Source organism: Pantherophis guttatus, chromosome 2 (genome assembly GCF_059756535.1).
Source record: "Pantherophis guttatus breed Tessera chromosome 2, ASM5975653v1, whole genome shotgun sequence".
NCBI classification, from domain to species: Eukaryota; Metazoa; Chordata; class Lepidosauria; order Squamata; family Colubridae; genus Pantherophis; species Pantherophis guttatus.
The window spans coordinates 145,581,388-145,599,078 of NC_142064.1; the positions used below are offsets into that span (position 1 = coordinate 145,581,388).

General features: G+C 45.3%; 1 protein-coding gene across 1 annotated transcript in view; it reads right to left on the minus strand.

The window, feature by feature from the left end:
• Positions 1-140: 140 nt before the first annotated feature.
• The window catches only part of KCNH3 (potassium voltage-gated channel subfamily H member 3), an 88,366-nt gene continuing 70,815 nt past the window's right edge, over positions 141-17,691 (minus strand). The window contains exons 8-15 of the mRNA XM_034412545.3: positions 15,089-15,355; positions 12,758-12,957; positions 8,771-9,020; positions 7,507-7,721; positions 5,478-5,758; positions 3,622-3,725; positions 3,441-3,508; positions 141-1,345 (exon numbers count right to left, since the gene is read on the minus strand). Coding sequence (XP_034268436.2) covers positions 734-1,345; positions 3,441-3,508; positions 3,622-3,725; positions 5,478-5,758; positions 7,507-7,721; positions 8,771-9,020; positions 12,758-12,957; positions 15,089-15,355 — 1,997 coding nt within the window. The 3' untranslated portion in view covers positions 141-733. The remainder of the gene's footprint in view (positions 1,346-3,440; positions 3,509-3,621; positions 3,726-5,477; positions 5,759-7,506; positions 7,722-8,770; positions 9,021-12,757; positions 12,958-15,088; positions 15,356-17,691) is intronic.

The window sequence follows — 17,691 nt, forward strand, 5'->3', positions numbered from 1 at the left end:
TTTTACAACAGAAGTTTGTGGTTTTCATTTAACTGTTGGTAGTGGTTCTACATACCATGATTTAGAATGGGAAAGGTTGCTCACGAGCCTCGTAAGGACAACGTCTGAGCAACAGCAGTTCATAAATTAAACAGTCAGCGTTCAAAACATACTTTTTATTTTATAAAAAGGGTGCCCAGCATCACGCTTACACAGGGCTGGGCAAAGTCTTGGACCTGCCTTCCCATTCAAAAAATTACATGCTCAGAGGGAGTTTCCACTCCAAGTCCACTCGCTATCCCCACAGTAATGCCTAACAATCCAGCTGCCTGAAGGAAGAGTATCGAAAATTGAATCTTGTACAAATATGGGTACGTTTGCATATTTCAAGCTGTGACGCATGGATGTATTCCCTAGCCCATATAACCACTCAGATGGCCCAGGTTTTGGCTTTTGATAGTAGAAACTCTTACAGCAGCTTGCAGTTTTCTGCTTTTGCCGAGGCAAAAGGGGCCTTACTGTTCCATCGTGTTTTGTGGTGTTTGCTGTCTTTTTCTTCTATCTCCATCGTGACAACAATTGCAACTCTCTCTCAACCTTGGAAGAGCTGATTGTAACCTTTCTCTGTTGTGTTCTCTGTCCCCTAACGTGGGAGAGCATCCGGTTCCATAAGACAAGGGCTAATCCTTGATATTCCCAGGACAGAAAAAATCCCAGTGCCTGATCTTTGTGTAATCAGTTGTGCTCAGCACACTCATATCCCCGTCCCTTCTTCCTCTATCCAGCAGGGCCCACTGGAGGTAGAACCATCATCCCCAGCACCAATCAGCACCATCTCAAGGCTGGAGGAATCACAGTCTTGAGTCCTAGAAGGTTTGGTTTCGGGAGAGCTTCTATGGTACGCTGGATCTGTGGCGGAGCAAGCTTGGGGCAGAGAGCTCTCTCTTTGGCTCAGGTTTGGCATTGGAGTGTTGTTCCCTTGGTCCTTGGGGCCATGACCAGAGGGTGAAAGCACTCCCGCCTCAGAATCCCTTGCTCGGCGTCCCAGGGTCCAAAATGTGCCAGGCCAGGGTGAGCTTTGCCCAGCTGGAGGGGCCCACATCCACTGAACTTTGCCACAGGCTCCGTTAGGGCATGGTGCTGGCGGTGGACTGTGGGAGCAGAAAGCTGGTGAAAGTCCTGTGTCAACCCGGAGGGGGCTCAGCAGAGGCGTTGTAGGAGCATCTGGATGGGGGAAAGACCCACAGGCAGAAGGGTCGACTTGCTGCTGGGCTGATGTCTGGGAGAGAAGGAAGAGCTGGACAGCCTGGCGCAGAGAGTACAGGCCTTCCCGCATTTGCTGAACTTGCCCGGAGAGCTCAGCCACCTGGGAAATGAGGCAAGGGAAATGAGGTCATTGGCTTGTCTTTCTTCTTAGACCGGAGCCCTCCCTGCTTACAAAATCGCTTCGTAACTACTGCATTGCATAAAATCTTTCCTAGGGGTGAGGTAACTTTTGGCAGTAGGTCAGTTGGTTTCTGGAAACTCCGGAAACCAGTTGGGAAGAAAAGGAGGAATGTGTATATTTTTCTCACTCCCATTTTTGGCCATTGAACGGTTTGATTTTGGATGGGAGTGGGGGGGATTCTTTTTTTTCCCCCCACCCAGAACGATATTGATAGGATGAACACACACTCTTCAAACACTTTGAGCTATGATATGGCAGAAGAGAAAATAAAAGCTCTTGTTCGCTCAGATGAGAGTCCTATCTAGGTTTCCCTAATTGGGGAAAGCATTGGAGAAGATGGTAGGACTGCTGCTTCTACAAAGAATGCTGGGTGAAAGCATCCCTTTCAGTCAGGCTTCAAAGGGGGCCTGAAACTGTCCTGGATGGTTTTGGCTGAAGATGCTTTTATTGGAACCAAGCTGGGATTTGCAGGGGTTGGGAATGGGAAGCACTTTTGGGCTTGATCCTGGGGTTCCAGTCTGATAATGGCGGGGGTGGGGGGTGGGGAGAGCAGTTAGAGTTTATAGGCTTTCTATGTGATGTAGGACTCAGTCCTTTCCCAAAATCGTTTAACACCTACATGAAACTGCAGGTTGGTTTGGATTGAGGTATCATAACAATTATACACCCCTCCCTCCCTCCTAGATGTGGTAGATTAATTCAAAAGTAATTCCAAGCAAGAGAGTTGCTTTTTGTTCAGAAGCCATGAGGTTTTGTGATCACCCTTAATCTGACTAGCGATGGAAAGCAGATCTGCAATTGTCTCTGGAGATTCTCAGTCATCCAGGTCATGACTGTCCCAAAAGTGCTTTTTTTTCAAAAGGCCACTGGACACTCTGTTTTTCCTTGAAGATAGTTTTCCTCTTCAGTTCAGAAGAAGCTTCGTGGATGAGGAGCAATACATCTTCAGGGAAGAACAAAGAAATCTTCAAGGAAGAACAAAGAAAGTCCAGTGGCCTTTTGAAAAAGCACCTTTGGGATAGATCTGCAATTTGTGGCTTCTGATACATGACTTTCTGCTCGATCAGCAGCAGGGACACTTGCCCAGCTTGGAGCTGTCTTTGAAGGCTTCCCAGAAGCCAGGCCCTCTCTACTAGCATGTGGCAGAAGTGCATTGGTTGCCACTAATTTTCCGAGTATAAACCAAAGTGCTGTTTTTGACCAATTAAGCTTTGTAAGAGTTGAGCCCATGTTTCTCTACAAGGTTGCCTTGTGTCCACGTACAACAGGCCTACCCCACAATCAGCTCAGGGAGCGATGCCTGAAGGGAAGGGAGGACTTGGAAGCAAGTTTTTTTTCTATTATGACCTTGTCATTCAGGAATACTCTAGCTCCAAAGGCCAGATCGCCTTCATGCTTAGAAATTAGGAAAATAGCAAACAAGCCATTTTGTCAAGTCGTGAGGGGAGGGGTTTGGGATACTTATTACATTTAAAAATCTGGTTTCAGGTTTTCAAAGAGGATGAATATCATAGTTTTTATTTAAGCTAACTGGACTACATGAAAATAGGTACGAGATAAATTATACAAGTAAGATTACTCGGTCAGTTGCACCCAAAGAGCCTAGTACCTTTCCTTTGGTACTCAAGGCAAATCATGAGTTTGTGTTTTCAGAAGATCATTTAAATATACTATTCTCTGTAGAGAATATTTTCTAGACTAGTGTTTTGGATTTCCAAGGATAGCCTGCACATATGTAGTCTGCTTCCCTCCGGAACAAAAATCAAGGAAGCTCAACGTAAACCTCTTTCTAAAGCAGGGTTGTCTAACCTTGGTAACTTTAAGACCCGTGGACTTCAATTCCCAGAATTCTGGAAGTTGAAGTCCGTAAGGCTGTCTCTGTACAAGCCTGTTATTTTAAAGCAGGCTGCTCATGGCAGGCAGACACATGTCTTTAACTTATTAGATGTCAAGTGTGGTAAAGCAATGCTATCAAAGGTACAAACTGACTCTTTTGAGTTAAGAAAAGCCTTACCGCTTGGCGCAGTTTCTCAATGGTGTCCGCGCCAGATAACTCAGGAGGGATAGTGAGCAGGCCGCTATCTGGAAGAGGGAAAAGGGACCGAGCTGATGAAGGCCACAAATTCAGCCTCCAAGTGCTCTTGTTTCTGATCAACCCCTTCGTGACCCCTTCCCCACATAATGCAGAATATTACCTGTACCAGGTGAAGGGCTGCTGTAATCTGGTCCTGATGGGCCAAGGCGGAAATTGAAAATAGGTTTGTCTGAACTGGACCCATCCTCAATTCCATCTACAACTCTTTTAGAGAAGAAGAGGGAGAAAATCAGTAAGCATTTCAGGAAAGAGAGGCACGGGGAGAAACTTGCATACCTGTGCTTCAGCATCTAAAAAAGATTAAAGTCATGGCAACTGGATCAAAGTTAGTTAATCTTGACATGTTTTGTTACTCATCCCAGTCAAAAGACAAAATTTAGTTAGGCAGAGAGTCAGAATGTCGTTGGAATATACCAAATCTTGATTAAAAATTTAAAGATTAAAAAACACCACTATATGAAAATCCCAAATTGGCTATCGACAATGGAGGCAATGACACACCCGAACACAATAGACCTCAGTAAAATGGTAAGATATTCAGAAATTTTATATGAGAAAGAATTAAAATCAATGCAAACATTGAAAACACGACTGTCAAAACAAGACTAAAAAGGATCAAAAACAATTTGGCATATATGAAAAACAATTGGAGTTGGATAAAATTTTATTAGGAACAGAAGGAAAAATGATTACAAAATTATATAAATTTCTACTAAGATATAAAATGGAGGAGGAAGTTTTAAAAGAAACTATGATTAGTTGGGGAAGGAATTTCGATCACAGCATAGAATTAGAACAGTGGGACAAACTATGGGAAAGGAACTACAAACTCACAACAGCAGTTGCCTACAAAGGAAACCTCTATAAAATGTTTTATAGGTGGCATTTGCCACCAGTGAGATTGGCCAAGATGTATCCCAATTTATCACTCAATTGTTGGAGATGCAACCATAAATCCGGAACATTCTACCACATGTGGGCATGCCCCATCACAAGGAAGTATTGGTGTCAAATTCAAAAATGGTTGGAAGAAATTACAAAGCAAAAAATAGATTTGAAACCTGAATTATTTTTATTAGGAATACTGGACCCGAAAATGAACAAAAACCTTCAATACATTATATTGCACATACTTACCGCAGCAAGAATCACATTCACAAAAAATTGGAAACAAAAAATTGTACCCTCAGATGAAACAGTAATTAGGAAAATTCTAGAATGTGCAGAGATGGATAAAATGACTATGGAGTTGAAAGAGAGAGAGGATTCAGAATATTATGAAATATGGAATAAAATGTACAGTTGGCTCAAAAATAGAAATCAGAACAAGAAATGTTTAACTTACTATTGATGAAACTTAAAGTAACTGAACAACATTAAATAAAGAGATGTAAATATAAACAAATATAAGTGTGTAGATAAGAACAATGAATATTATAATGTGTATATATATATGTTGGAGTAATGCGATTATGCTACTATTGAGTAGTAAATAGAAATGACAGAATAGAGTACTACAAAAGCAAAATACATAAATCGATATGAAATGCTGTAAAATTACCAGTAATGTTATGTAATGTTCAATACGTTATGTCTTTACATGTTTTGTTTTTATATGTGTGTGATTGTTTTTTGTGTTGTTTTTGAAGACAAACTGTTTTAATAAAAAATTATTTAAAAAAAAAGGAATATACCAAATCTTGCCACACCAAATGAAGAAGTTACTTGGATGAGTAACGAAACGTCTCGGATTCACAAACTTTGGTCCAGTTGCCAATTTGATTTTAACTTTTTAAAGATACTTTTGGCCTGGTTGATTGAGTCCTCATTGACATACTGTGCTTCAACAGTAACCTCTGACACTCAACATGGGGAAAGGCATTTCGATGGGGCCTTGTAGTTGGGTCCCCATTCCCAAAGCTGGCCTGCACCTCCTTTCCATCCTGTTACCCTTACCTGGGGCTGAGATCTGGGGGACCGCTGCAGGGCACGCTGTGCAGCCGCAATGCTGTGGGACGTGAGGATGTTTCGGAGGTCACGTGGCGTGGCATTCCTGACCGTGAGGGCAGGTGGCTGTGGCCGCCCGAGGACTTGGGGAGCAAGGGGCTGGCGGGTTCATCCTCTATCTGTGTAGGCAGGCAGGGCATTCTGCGGCGTGGAGGAAATGAAATCTCTGCGTCCTTCACTACCGAAAGCAAAGTGGCAGGTTCCTGGCTGCTTGGAGATGGCGACGCTGCCTGTGGTGCAAGGAGACAGTGAAGGAACCCTTGCCTTTCCCATTACAGCTGCCTTTCTCTCTAGAATTGGAAAAGGACTATCCAAATGTGTAAACTATATTCCTCCCATTGGATTCTCCCTCTCATTGGTAAATGAGTCTCATTTCCAGATCCTTCCGCCCCCCTCCCCAATCTTGGGGATTTTTTAAAGAAACGATTGCTGTAAGACAGGGGCCCTCAAACTTTTTGAACAGAGGGCCAATTTATGGTTCCTCAGACTGTTGGGGGGGGCGGGCGCGGACCGGCTGGCTGGTCATGTGACCAGGTAGGTGTGGCCAATTTAGCAGTCCATTAAACAATGCAGACAAATTAAACTTTAATTTGTTATGCTCCTGGGGGTGGAAAGGTGGTTAGTGAAGGGATGTGACTGCCTTGGGGTGTGTGTGTGAGGGACTTCTGTTTGTGTGTATATGTGTATGTGTGTATGCCTCCCTCCCTCTCTGGAGGCCAAGGAGGCCAAAAACTGGCCCGTTTTTGGCATCCCGAAGCCTCTGCATGTCCTGTTTTTGGCCTCCAGAAGGCAGGGGGGCTAGTGGGTAGGTGGGGTTATGTGGGCGGGGCAGCCTCGTAGTCCCACGCGGGCTGGATTAATGGCTTCAGCGGGCCGTATCCGGTAACAGTTCAGAATCCACATGATTTTTTTTTTGTCTAAGGGCTGGTTCAAATCTGGAATCATTCATATGGATATTAGGAATTAGCCGCCTCAGCGAGATGTCCTGTGCAAGCTATTCATGACTGTCAAAGTTTTCTGAACTAAGGTGGGATACAATTCAAACTAATGCATTGAAGTAGCTGGAAAGGCATAGAAGCCCAGTTTTATCACCAGTTTTCCCAAGTCTAGCTACATAAGATTTTGGATTGGTCAGTAGATTTACCCCAAATTTTCTTATTGACCTTGAGTGACTCTGGAGGATATACTGAAGACCTACGCAGCTGTATAGCCTCCTTTCTTTCTAATGGTAAGTTGGAAGCCCAAGAAAAGCATGCTACAGATAGTTATTCTCCTCTAGCTTTCCTTTGGCCTTTGTGGGTTCTGTTGGCTCTGTGCAGGTATATATAGCAATAGCACTTAGACTTATATACCGCTTCACAGTGCTTTACAGCCCTCTCTAACTGGCTTACAGAGTCAGCCTATTGTCCCCAACAATCTGGGTCCTCATTTTATCCACTTCAAAAGGATGGAAGGCTGAGTCAACCTTGAGCCTGGTGAGAGTTGAACTACCAAATTGCAGGCAGCCAGCAGGCAGGCAGAAGTAGCCTGCCCCACCGTGGCTCAGTGGTTACAGTCTTTTATATATTACCGTCTTTTATTAATTTCAAGTAAACCAACTTTTTTTTTATTTGTCTTTTTCTCCCAGATTGCATTTTGTAATTGGATTGGATATACAACATATAGTATTAGAGTGCCAAAATAGAGCACTCTATAATGGAGACTTTGCCGATTTCCTGGCTGTGACAAATGAAGCAAACAATTTTATCTGTAATCCAGACATGTTTATAACATTTTATATTTTGTATTTTCATCTCTTTGTGTTTTTTATTGAAATGTGATGTGGGTGTGCTATATGATAAATAATAATTTGCAATTGGATTTACCTCCCAGAGCCCTGGCACAATAACTGAATGAATCACTACTGCACCCAGAATGTGGCAATGACAGTTGTTATCCAATAATAACAAAGACTTCTCTATCACCCTGCTCCGCTCACCTGGAACACACTGCCTCCACCCAGGTTGTAGCTGAGTTCACAAGGAAGTTCACGGCGGAATTTGCTGGCAAATTCTGGGTAGAGCTCCAGACTAGCCAGCAGGCCAGACAAGCTCAGGCACTGCAGGTCGCAATAGGTGAGGCCCCGCACGTCTGCATTGGCCTGGACCCCCGGTTCCTTGGATGAGATGTGGCAACCAATCAGGTCTCCCTTCCCTGCAAGGAAAAGGTGAATCCTTCATCAAGTGGAACAAAATGGAAGCCCTTTCAGACTCTTGTTCTGAAAAGAGGCTCACTGAAAACCCCAAATTGAAAGCAGCATTGGGATGAGCAGGATGGGATAGAAAAAGAAAACAGAGCAGAGCACTTGCAAAGAGTTCATTTAAAAAAGCAGTAATCAAAGGCAAAAACGTTTCAAGTCTTATTGCATGGGGGGTGGATGGGAAACAGCATGCCAAAATGAAAGTTCAGGCCTTTATTCCCATCTTATTCTGGGATATAGTAACCTTTTTCTCTCTGCAAATCTTCAGGACGTGAGCGTTTAGAACTTCTCCCATTACACCTGGATCAGGGGTGGGTCCTAAATTTTTTTACTACTGGTTCTGTGGGCGTGGCTTATTTTGTGGGTGTGGCTTGGAGGTCATGTGACTAGGTGGGCGTGGCTAGCTGGTCAGAGTCATTTCTGGAAGGTCCTCGCACTTACGATGAGTCCTCGCACTTACGACCCAACTCATTTGTTTGCTTTTAACACTGATCAGCTGTAGGACGGCCCTTTGAAGCCCCGCGGCAAGAGTTTAAACAGTTTTTTTCCCTCTAGTCATCAGTTGGGACTCAGGAGGCAGCAATAGATTGGGGGTGGGACCAAATAAAAGGTAAGAATAACGTGGGGGGGTGGGCGGGGGGGAGAACCGTTTGGTGACGTCATATTGTCACCGCTACCGGCTCGGTCGAACCGGGAGGAACCCACCACTGACCTGGATTCACACACCATATTTCAAGTCTAGGTTAAATGGGTTTGGATAATTCCTGGTTCGTTGTGTCATGGGAATTGCCATTGTTTTAACTGCTATGAAAAACAGGCTGTTAAGTTGGGATATGGTTTATTACTCTGGGCACACCAAGATGTGGGGACACCGTGTTGTGTTCAACCAGCTTGAGGCTGCAGCAGTTTTCAAGTCCAGCCAACTTTTTGAAACTTCCCAGTCTCCCAGACTTACAACATGGGAAGGGGAATGAACAAGGACCAAAGGGGAAGCAGGCATTACCTAGGATGGCAAGCACGGTTCCATCTTTCAACACTTCCATGGAGCCCGAGCAGATGAGATACAGAGCCTGGAGCGCATCTCCCTGCCGGATCAGGTATTCCCCCGGCGTGCAGAAAGAAGTCCGGACACTGAGTGAAAGGGAACGCCGGCAGCCCCGGCTTGCCCCCTCAAAGAGGGGCAGCTGGAGCAGTTCCTTGTGAAGGTGCAGGGCAATATCGGCACGCAGCTCATCCGGGAGGCTATGGAGCAACTGGTGAGAAGGAAGACACAGCACCAGGGTTAGAAGGCCTCTCTTTCCTTGGGAGACCGGGGAGGCTGCCTTTGTCCGGGCTGGTATAAGGACTCCTGGGGGTTGGACTAGAAGATCTCCAAAGTCCCTTCCAGCCCTATGATTCTGTGAGATTATTCAATGCTAGAAAAAAGAATTGATTGGATATAAGGTTGAAGGAGCTGCCCTCAAGATAACTAGCAAAGGGGCTTCTCAAACAGGATGGTCATCTTCCATAATTTCTAATGCCCCCAATTTACACTACCACTCTTGACTCCAAAATTTCATAGCCTCTAGAACTCGACTCCAAGAAAGGCTTTACTGGCTGATGGTCATGTTTTAAAAGGCTACTAGGTATTTTTGGTGAACGGAAGCTTCGGTGGCGAGAGCTGGAGTAGGCTGTATCAAACTCCCCCTGTCATTTTAAGGTCTGTCATTGTCTCCAAAAGATAAAAGCCTGGATAGCTCAGCAGACTAATGCATTGTAATTTAACTCCAGCTGTCTGCAATTAGTAAGTTCGAATCTTGCCAGGCTCAAGGTTGACTCAGCCTTCCATCCTTTCAAAGGTAGGTGAAATGAGGACCCAGTTTGTGAGGGCAATAAGCTGACTTTGTATAAATATACAAAAGTATGAAGGCTATTGCTTAACGCACTGTAAGCCGCCCCGAGTCTCCGGAGAAGGGCAGCATATAAATCAAATTAAAAAAATAAAAATAAATTTCTAGAAATATTTCTGAGCTTTGTGGAGGAAAAGTGAAATACTGATGTAAAATGAAGTTGCTGTTTCATTCCACCTTGAACAGCTAGAAGGACGTAAATGTTTTAGCTGGCACCTAGAAGTGTAGAATTGGCTTTGGGCAGCGAATCCAGCGCCCAAAGGAATGTCAATTTGGTTAGCAATAGAATTTGGCTTCTAATTTTTATTATAACAAGAACAAATTCTCATCACCTAGAGGGGAGGCTGAAAAATCATCCATTGCTCAGGTCAGCTTATCCATTAGCCAGTCCAACAGAAACACTATAGAAACATATGGGCCAAGCTTTCAGAGGGAAGCATTGCTTTATTTCAATCATTTGCCCAGCTGTTTCTATACAATATTTTCATTGTTCCACCATTTACTGTTTAGTGATCACATATCCCTGAGATGGCTAGACAGAATGTCTTTGCTTACCTGAAGCTAAGTCAGGTTTTGTTCTCCATGGGTCCTCCCCACCCCAAGCCCCAGTTCTGATGGGCTGATTCCATTCATGAAAATACAGATAGTCCCTTTTTTTTTTTAAATGTGATTTTTATGCCGCCCTTCTCCGGAGACTCAGGGCGGCTTACAATGTGTTCAGCAATAGCTTTCATCCTTTTGTATATTTATACAAAGTCAGCTTATTGCCCCCACAACTGGGTCCTCAATTTACCTACCTTAGAAAGGATGGAAGGCTGAGTCAACCTTGAGCCTTGGCGAGATTCGAACCTGCAGTAATTGCAGGCAGCTGGTCTTAATAACCAGCTTAATAACAGGGTGCCTTAGACCACTGTACTACCAAGGCTCTATAAGTCCTTGACTTATAACCACAATTGGGACCAGCATTTCTGCTGGTAAGTGACTTGCACCTGATTTTCTGAGCTTTTTTGGCCATTAAGTAAACCATTGCAGTTGTTAAGTGAATCATATGGTTGTTAAGCAAATCCAGCTTTCCCCCTGGTTTTGCTTGTGGGAAGTCTTCTGGGACAGTTGCAAATCGCGATTCTGGGATGGTGCAAACTTCGTAAATACATGCTGGTTGCCAATTGACCGAATTTTGGTCATGTGACCATGGGGATCATGTGACCATGGTTGTTAAGTGCAAAGCTTGGTTGTAAATCGCTTTTTTTCCTGTGTTGTAATTTTGAACTTTCGCTAAATGAACGGTTGTTAAATCGAGGACTACCTACATAACAACAGAGTGAGGAATAGAGACCAGAAGGTTGCAGTTAAGGCAATTGTGTACAGGCCAAGACCAATTTCAGTGAAATGGAAGAGGAGCACCCACCTTTGTTAACAGTCTGTACCAGTGGTGAAATCCAATTTTTTTTTACTACCGGTTCTGTGGGCGTGGCTTGGTGGCAGGGGTGGGTTCTAAATTTTTTTACTACCGGTTCTGTGGGCGTGGCTTATTTTGTGGGCATGGCTTGATGGTCATGTGACAATTCTTTAGGATTTAGCAGAGGTACTGGTGTACCAGGCTTTTAACTGCTTGCAGAGCTGTACTGGTCTACTCATTTGTTTTTGGAGGCTCCAGTCTACCCGTTTGTTTTTGGAGGGACCGGTCTACTCATTCATTTTTGAAGGTACCGTTCTACTCATTTGTTTTCAGAGACACCGATCTACCACTACACTGCCTTTTAACACTGATCAGCTGTAGGGCGGCCCTTTGAAGCCCCGCAGCAAGAGTTTAAACAGTTTTTTTCCTTCTAGCCGATTAGCTGGGACTCGGGAGGCAGCAATAGATTGGGGGTGGGGCCAAATAAAAGGTAAGAATAACGCGGGGGGGCGAGAGGGCCCAGCTCCCAAACAAAAAGAACCGGTTTGGTGATGTCATATCGTCACTGCTACTGGCTCAGCTGAACCGGGCTGAACTGGGAGGAACCCACCACTGCTTGGTGGGCGTGGTGTGGCTTGGTGGGCATGGCTTGGTGGGCATTGCAGGGGAAGGATACTGCAAAATCCCCATTCCCTCCCCACTCCTGGGGGAAGGATATTGCAAAATCTCCATTCCCACCCCACTCTGGGGCCAGCCAGAGGTGGTATGTGCTGGTTTTCTGAACTACTCAAAATTTCCGTTACTGGTTCTCCAGAACCTGTCAGAACCTGCTGGATTTCACCCCTGGTCTGTACTATTAATACTCTGCTTTCCTGTTCTGCTTCCTTTCTCCTACTGACTGAGCTACCTGTCTCTTTCAATTCCACAGCTAAGACAATGTGGCTCATTTGTCAACCTCCTGATCTTTCCCTTTGCTCTTCCTCCAAGAACTTCAAGGTAATTTCCCAGCCACTGACCAGCTATTGACCTTCACAATAATTCTGGGAAGTCTGCTTAAGGGCAAGATGGGTGGGGAGAAAGAAATTGGCCTAGAGCTCTCCTGTGATTTATATAGCACATAATCAATAGCTTTGACAGAATGGTTGAAACTCTACACTTCCTATTTGGAAGGCATGTTGCACACAATGTGGCCACTCCAGTGGTGGGTTGCTACCTATTCGCCCCGGGTCAGGCGAACCAGTAGCGGCGGCAGCAGGAGGCTCCACCCACCCACAAGCGAACCAGTAGCAACGGGTTTTGAAACCCGCCCCTCGGCCACTCAACTTTGCTCTGCTCTGGGCATGCCCCAAATGCATTGGGCTACAACTCTGGTCACATACTAGCATACCTATCAGCTTTGCTTAGCTAGGAATGATGGGAATTGTAATCCAATGCATCAAGCAGGCCATCTAGTTCCTCCCCAGCTGCTCTCTCAGAAGAGTCAGGTAGCGCTGGGTAGAATCCGCTACCTAAGGGGTCTCCAACCTTGGCAACTTTAAGACCTGTGGACTTCAACTCCCAGAATTCCTCAGCCAGCCAAGCTGGCTGAGGAATTCTGGGAGTTGAAGTCCACAGGTCTTGAAGTTGCCAAGGTTGGAGACCCCTGCTCTGCCTTGTCCACTTTTCCTGCCCAGGTCTTGCCCTCACCAGGGTTGGATCTCACCTCCCGCGTATCAATCCCATTGCTGGCACTCCAGGTGGCTTGGAAGTATTCCAGCATGCGCTGCTTCAACGGTGGAGGGATCCGATGGATACGGATGTAGTCGCGCAGGTCACGTGTACGGCTGTGATAGAGGAAGCGCCGAGCATACATGCGTTGAATGATGGCCGTTACGTTGCCGAAGACAACAGCGTGCATCAGTGCTGGGGATGGAGGAGAAAGAAAACAGACCGAGGCTAGTCTGGCTGAGACGGCCAAGGAGGTGGTGAGCACCAGAAGCACCGCCTGGTTTTGTGGGGCCAGTAATGCCAATGATGCCTCCAAATAGGGAGGAACAGGACAAACTTCATGACCAAATTGAAAAGAATGAAGAAAATGTTGGGACTAAAAGTTTTGGACATAAACTTTATCTAGGTAGGAGAACAATGGAGCAATAACTGAGCTAGAACGGAACAGACTGTTAATACAGATTCAAGAAGCAGATCAAGTTTTGGGATATTCACTTTATATGAATAGTTTTAAACATGTTTATAAAAAAAAAAACAGCCAAGGGCAGTGGTGGGTTTCAAAATTTTTTTACTACTCGTTCTGTGGGTGTGGTTTGGTGAGTGTGGTGTGGCTTAGTGGATGTGGCTTGGTGGGCATGGCAGGGGAAGGATACTGTAAAATCTCCATTCCCACCCCATTCCAGGGGAAGGATACTGTAAAATCTCCATTCCCACCCCACTCCAGGGGAAAGTTACTGCAAAATCCCCATTTCCTCCCAATCAGCTGGGACTCGGGAGGCAGAGAATAGATGCTGGCGGGGCTAGTCAGAATTTTTACTACCGGTTCTTCGAACTACTCAAAATTTCCGCTACCGGTTCTCCAGAACTGGTCAGAACCTGCTGAAACCCACCTCTGGCCAAGGGAGAGGTCCTCTGACCTGGCCTGCCCCTTCTGATGATAGTTTTCTATCTGGCAAGGTGGTTCTTTTTTTTTTTTTTTTTTTTTTCTAGAAGGGAGTATTTCAAATAGGTTCTTCTTCATCTACATGACACAGGACAGATAGTCCTTAACTTACAGTCATAATCAGGACCAGAATTTCCATTGCTAAGCCCAATTTTACAAAACCTTTTTTTTTTTTTTTTTTGGGCAAATTACTGCTGTAGTTAAGTGACTCATGTTCTCGTTAAGTAAATCCAACTTCCCTCATTAACTTTGTTTGTCAGAAGCTAGCTGGAAACATCGCAAATGGTGATTACACAACTCCGGGACGCTGCAACTGTCATCATACATACCAGTCACCAACTGTGCCAGATTTTGATCATGTGACCATGAGTATGTTGCTACAGTCGTGAGTGCAAGGACGGGTCATCAGTTATTTTTTGCCCCCACTCCTGTTGTAACTTCGAACGGTTGCTAAATGAATAGTTGTAAATCGAGGATTACCCGTCATCCAATTCATAACTTTTATTATCTCATTCTATGGACATGTTTCTGCATGTCCTAGCCTAAGATGAAATTGCTTATTTGAGTGGTCAGTTTATTATTTATTATGTTTCTGCCTCTTTCTCCAAAAAAACCCACTATCCTAAAAAAGCCTGTTCTCTAACATACAGACCCTTGCCCCATAACTGTAGTTGTGGCTGTAATCCCACTATTCTGCAATTAAATCACAAACTAACAAACTAATCTTTCCCAATCTTGCTATCTCTAGCTGTCTTGGACCTACAACATGGCAGCCAAGAATCTCGGGAGCTGAGAATCTGGGGAACATCCAGAGAATATCCAGGTGGAAGAAGCAGCACAAAAACTGAATCCGAAGAAGAATTCCAGGTGGTACTTTCATTGCAACCAATGAATGGGCAGGGAAGCAGGCCTCTCCTTACGTTTACAAGTCATCGTTTTTCCCCTTTCAGTAAACCTTGCTGAAGATTAGCCACAGAGCATATGAACAAGAGGTATTCGGTGCGCCTACCCACCCCTTGGCTCTTCTTTCTTCTTGATTTCCTTAGTCTAACCGTTACAAGTTAGGTCTAAATTTAAAAAAGGCAGCTTTCATTTCCCACCACTAATGTGTTCCACAATCTGAGAAGAACCGAGATCGGCCATCTGGTTTTCTTTTCTTACCATTGGAAGGAGGCTAAGGATGTAAGAACCACCTTGCTGGTAGTTGGCGATGTACCAAAATAAAACTCACAATAATAGAAGGTGCTTGGCCCGTTGTCATGAGAACTAGATTGCCCAAGAACCTGAGTTAGAAGCTGAGAGGAGGAGGGGGAGGGAAGATGCTGTGGAGGTCTTGCTGGTTCTCCTTCTTGATATCCCACCCAGGGGCAGAGCCCAACTCACCCCCCACCAGCATGGTGCAGATGGAGAAAATCTTCTCTGAGTCGGTGTTTGCCGATACGTTGCCAAAGCCCACACTGGTCAGGCTGCTGAGGGCAAAGTATAGAGAGGTAATATAAGCACTGCGCAAGGAGGGTCCCCCTAAGAGTTCCCAAGTTGTGCCATTCAGGGAGGAAGTAGTTTGGTTGGCAGGTTCTTCTTCACCACTGCTGTTCCTCTGAGCCAGGTAATAGGGAGTCTCCAGGCGTCGAGCCAGCTCCTGCAGCCAACCTGCAAGGATGGGGAAGAAGGAAGCGAAGCTAGATGAAAACCCAGTTAAGCTCCTTCTCCTGAATACTATTCCCTCACCCTTATAGATGGGATTTCTTTTCCAAAAAGATGCCAGCTGCACACACAGCCTGTTCTGATCCAGTGTCCTGCAGAAGAACCTAAATAGTAAAGCCTTGTAGGCCAGAAGATAGAAGTTCCAACATTGGTCCATCAGACAGCTTTGGACAACCAGGACATGCAGGCAATTGCCTTCCTCTACTGCTTGTCTGAAGTATCTGATATGTCGTGTTCTATGAGGTTTCATTTGAATCTATTTTAACACTACTGTACTAAAAGAAATGGGGTACACAACCTATTAGCCTTCCAGGAATTGTTGAACCATAATTCTTGGCATCTTTCCCACTGGTCATACTGCCTGGGATGGATGGGAATCAGAGCCCAACAACTTTTAGATCAGGGGTGTCAAACTCGATTTCATTGATGGCTGCATCAGGGTTGTGTTTGACCTCGGGTGGGTGTGTGGCTAGGGTGGGCGTGGCCAGCTCGATATCACTCGTGTGGGGCCTTGAGCGCTCTGCCAGCGAAAACGGGCTCCTGACTTCCATTTCCAGTTGCAACGGTCTTCTGCAACCCTCTGCCAGCAAAAACGAAGCTCACGAGGGCCGTACGTGACCCTCCTGAGCTCCGTTTTTGCTGGCAGAGGCACTGCGGCCTGTTTCCAGGGCCACCCGGTGGGCCAGATCTACACACCACAGGCTGGATTCGGCCTGCGGACCTTGAGTTTGATACCTCTGTTTTAGATGATCACAGTTTTTTTCTGGCTGGCTTTAACGATAGCTTCTGTGGATGTGTCATATCCCTCTATAAATATAATGTCTTTCACTGAGGGCACACATTTTCTAAGTTAATGATCACCCACCCTTCTATAGATCAGTGGTTTTCAATTTCCCTCCCAATTATGGAACCTCTTGGCTCACAAAAAAATTAATTAATTAGTTCTTGGAATCTCTGACCAAGTGGTAAAGCTCTTGTTGATAGAAAAATAGCTGAATCTGAGTGAACTATTTTTAATCTTCACCTCTCACAGAACACACCAGGTTCTTACAAGACCCTGGGGTTCCATGGGACACAATTTAAAATGGCTGTACACATCATAAGCTTTCTTCATGCAAACTGCTCCCACCTGGAATCCATGCTTAAGCAAGGTGGCACTATTTGTCCCCTGTCACTGCACATTGAAGCCAGTTATACTCACTGGCATCTAAATGAATGTTCACATGGGTGTGTCAAACTCACATCGTCATGGCGTTATCACGTGATATATTGGGACTTTTTTCCCCTTCACTAAACTGGGTGTGGGTGTGGCGAGCGTGTGATGCATCCGGCCTGCAGCCCGCAAGTTTGACAGCCCTGATATAGGGCATTTGCTAAGGCTTCTCTCTTGCAGCCATTTATGCTATAGAGAGGGTCTCAGAGATCTAGCCAAGCAGCTGTATGCAATGTTGAAAATAAATGTAGTCAGCATAATGTTCCACTTAGACCAGTGATGGCCAACACATGTGTCAAGGGTGACATGCCATGACATTTTGGGTGACACACCAACCAGTGGTGGGTTGCCTCCGGTTCGCACCGGTTGTATAGAACTGGTAGTAAAACCAGCGGGAGGCTCCACCCACCGACCCTGACATCATCAGAACGCTTCTGCACATGCACAGAAGCTTCTGCGCATGCGCAGAAGAGTGTGCACACACGAGCAAAACAAGCACGTGTACGCGGCCCCATTGCGAACCAGTAGTAAACGTAAGTAGAACCCACCCCTGATGCCAATGTTCACCCATACCCAACAACAATTATTCTTGAAAGCACATCCCATTCTCACATAATTTTCGGAGCCTCGAGGCAATTGTGCCATTACCCAAGGCTCACATAGGGTGGCTTTTTTTATAGCAGCGGTGGTGCTAGGATTGAAGTTGAGGTCCAGACCTTGACTTCAGGCCCAGGCTCATCCCTGCTGCTGCCAAGTGCCACTGTTCAGGATGGCCTAGAGATGAAGGGTGGGGGATGGGGGGGAGAGAGATTCTTTTCCTTTTCTTTGTGTGTATGTATGTGTGACACAGCAGCAGAGTCAAGTTAGGCATTTTCTGAATTTTTGACAAGCTGAGCCCAAAGATGTTCACTGTCACTGACTAAGACACTGATCCAGGTACAGTATCTCTGAATTTATCCCAATCTCTAATCATTGTGTGTTTCCATGAAGCCTCAGAATAGAAGAATTGCCCCAGATCAGTAAATCCTGCAGTGGTTAAAAGTGAGATAGCTCAGGGGTCTCCAACCTT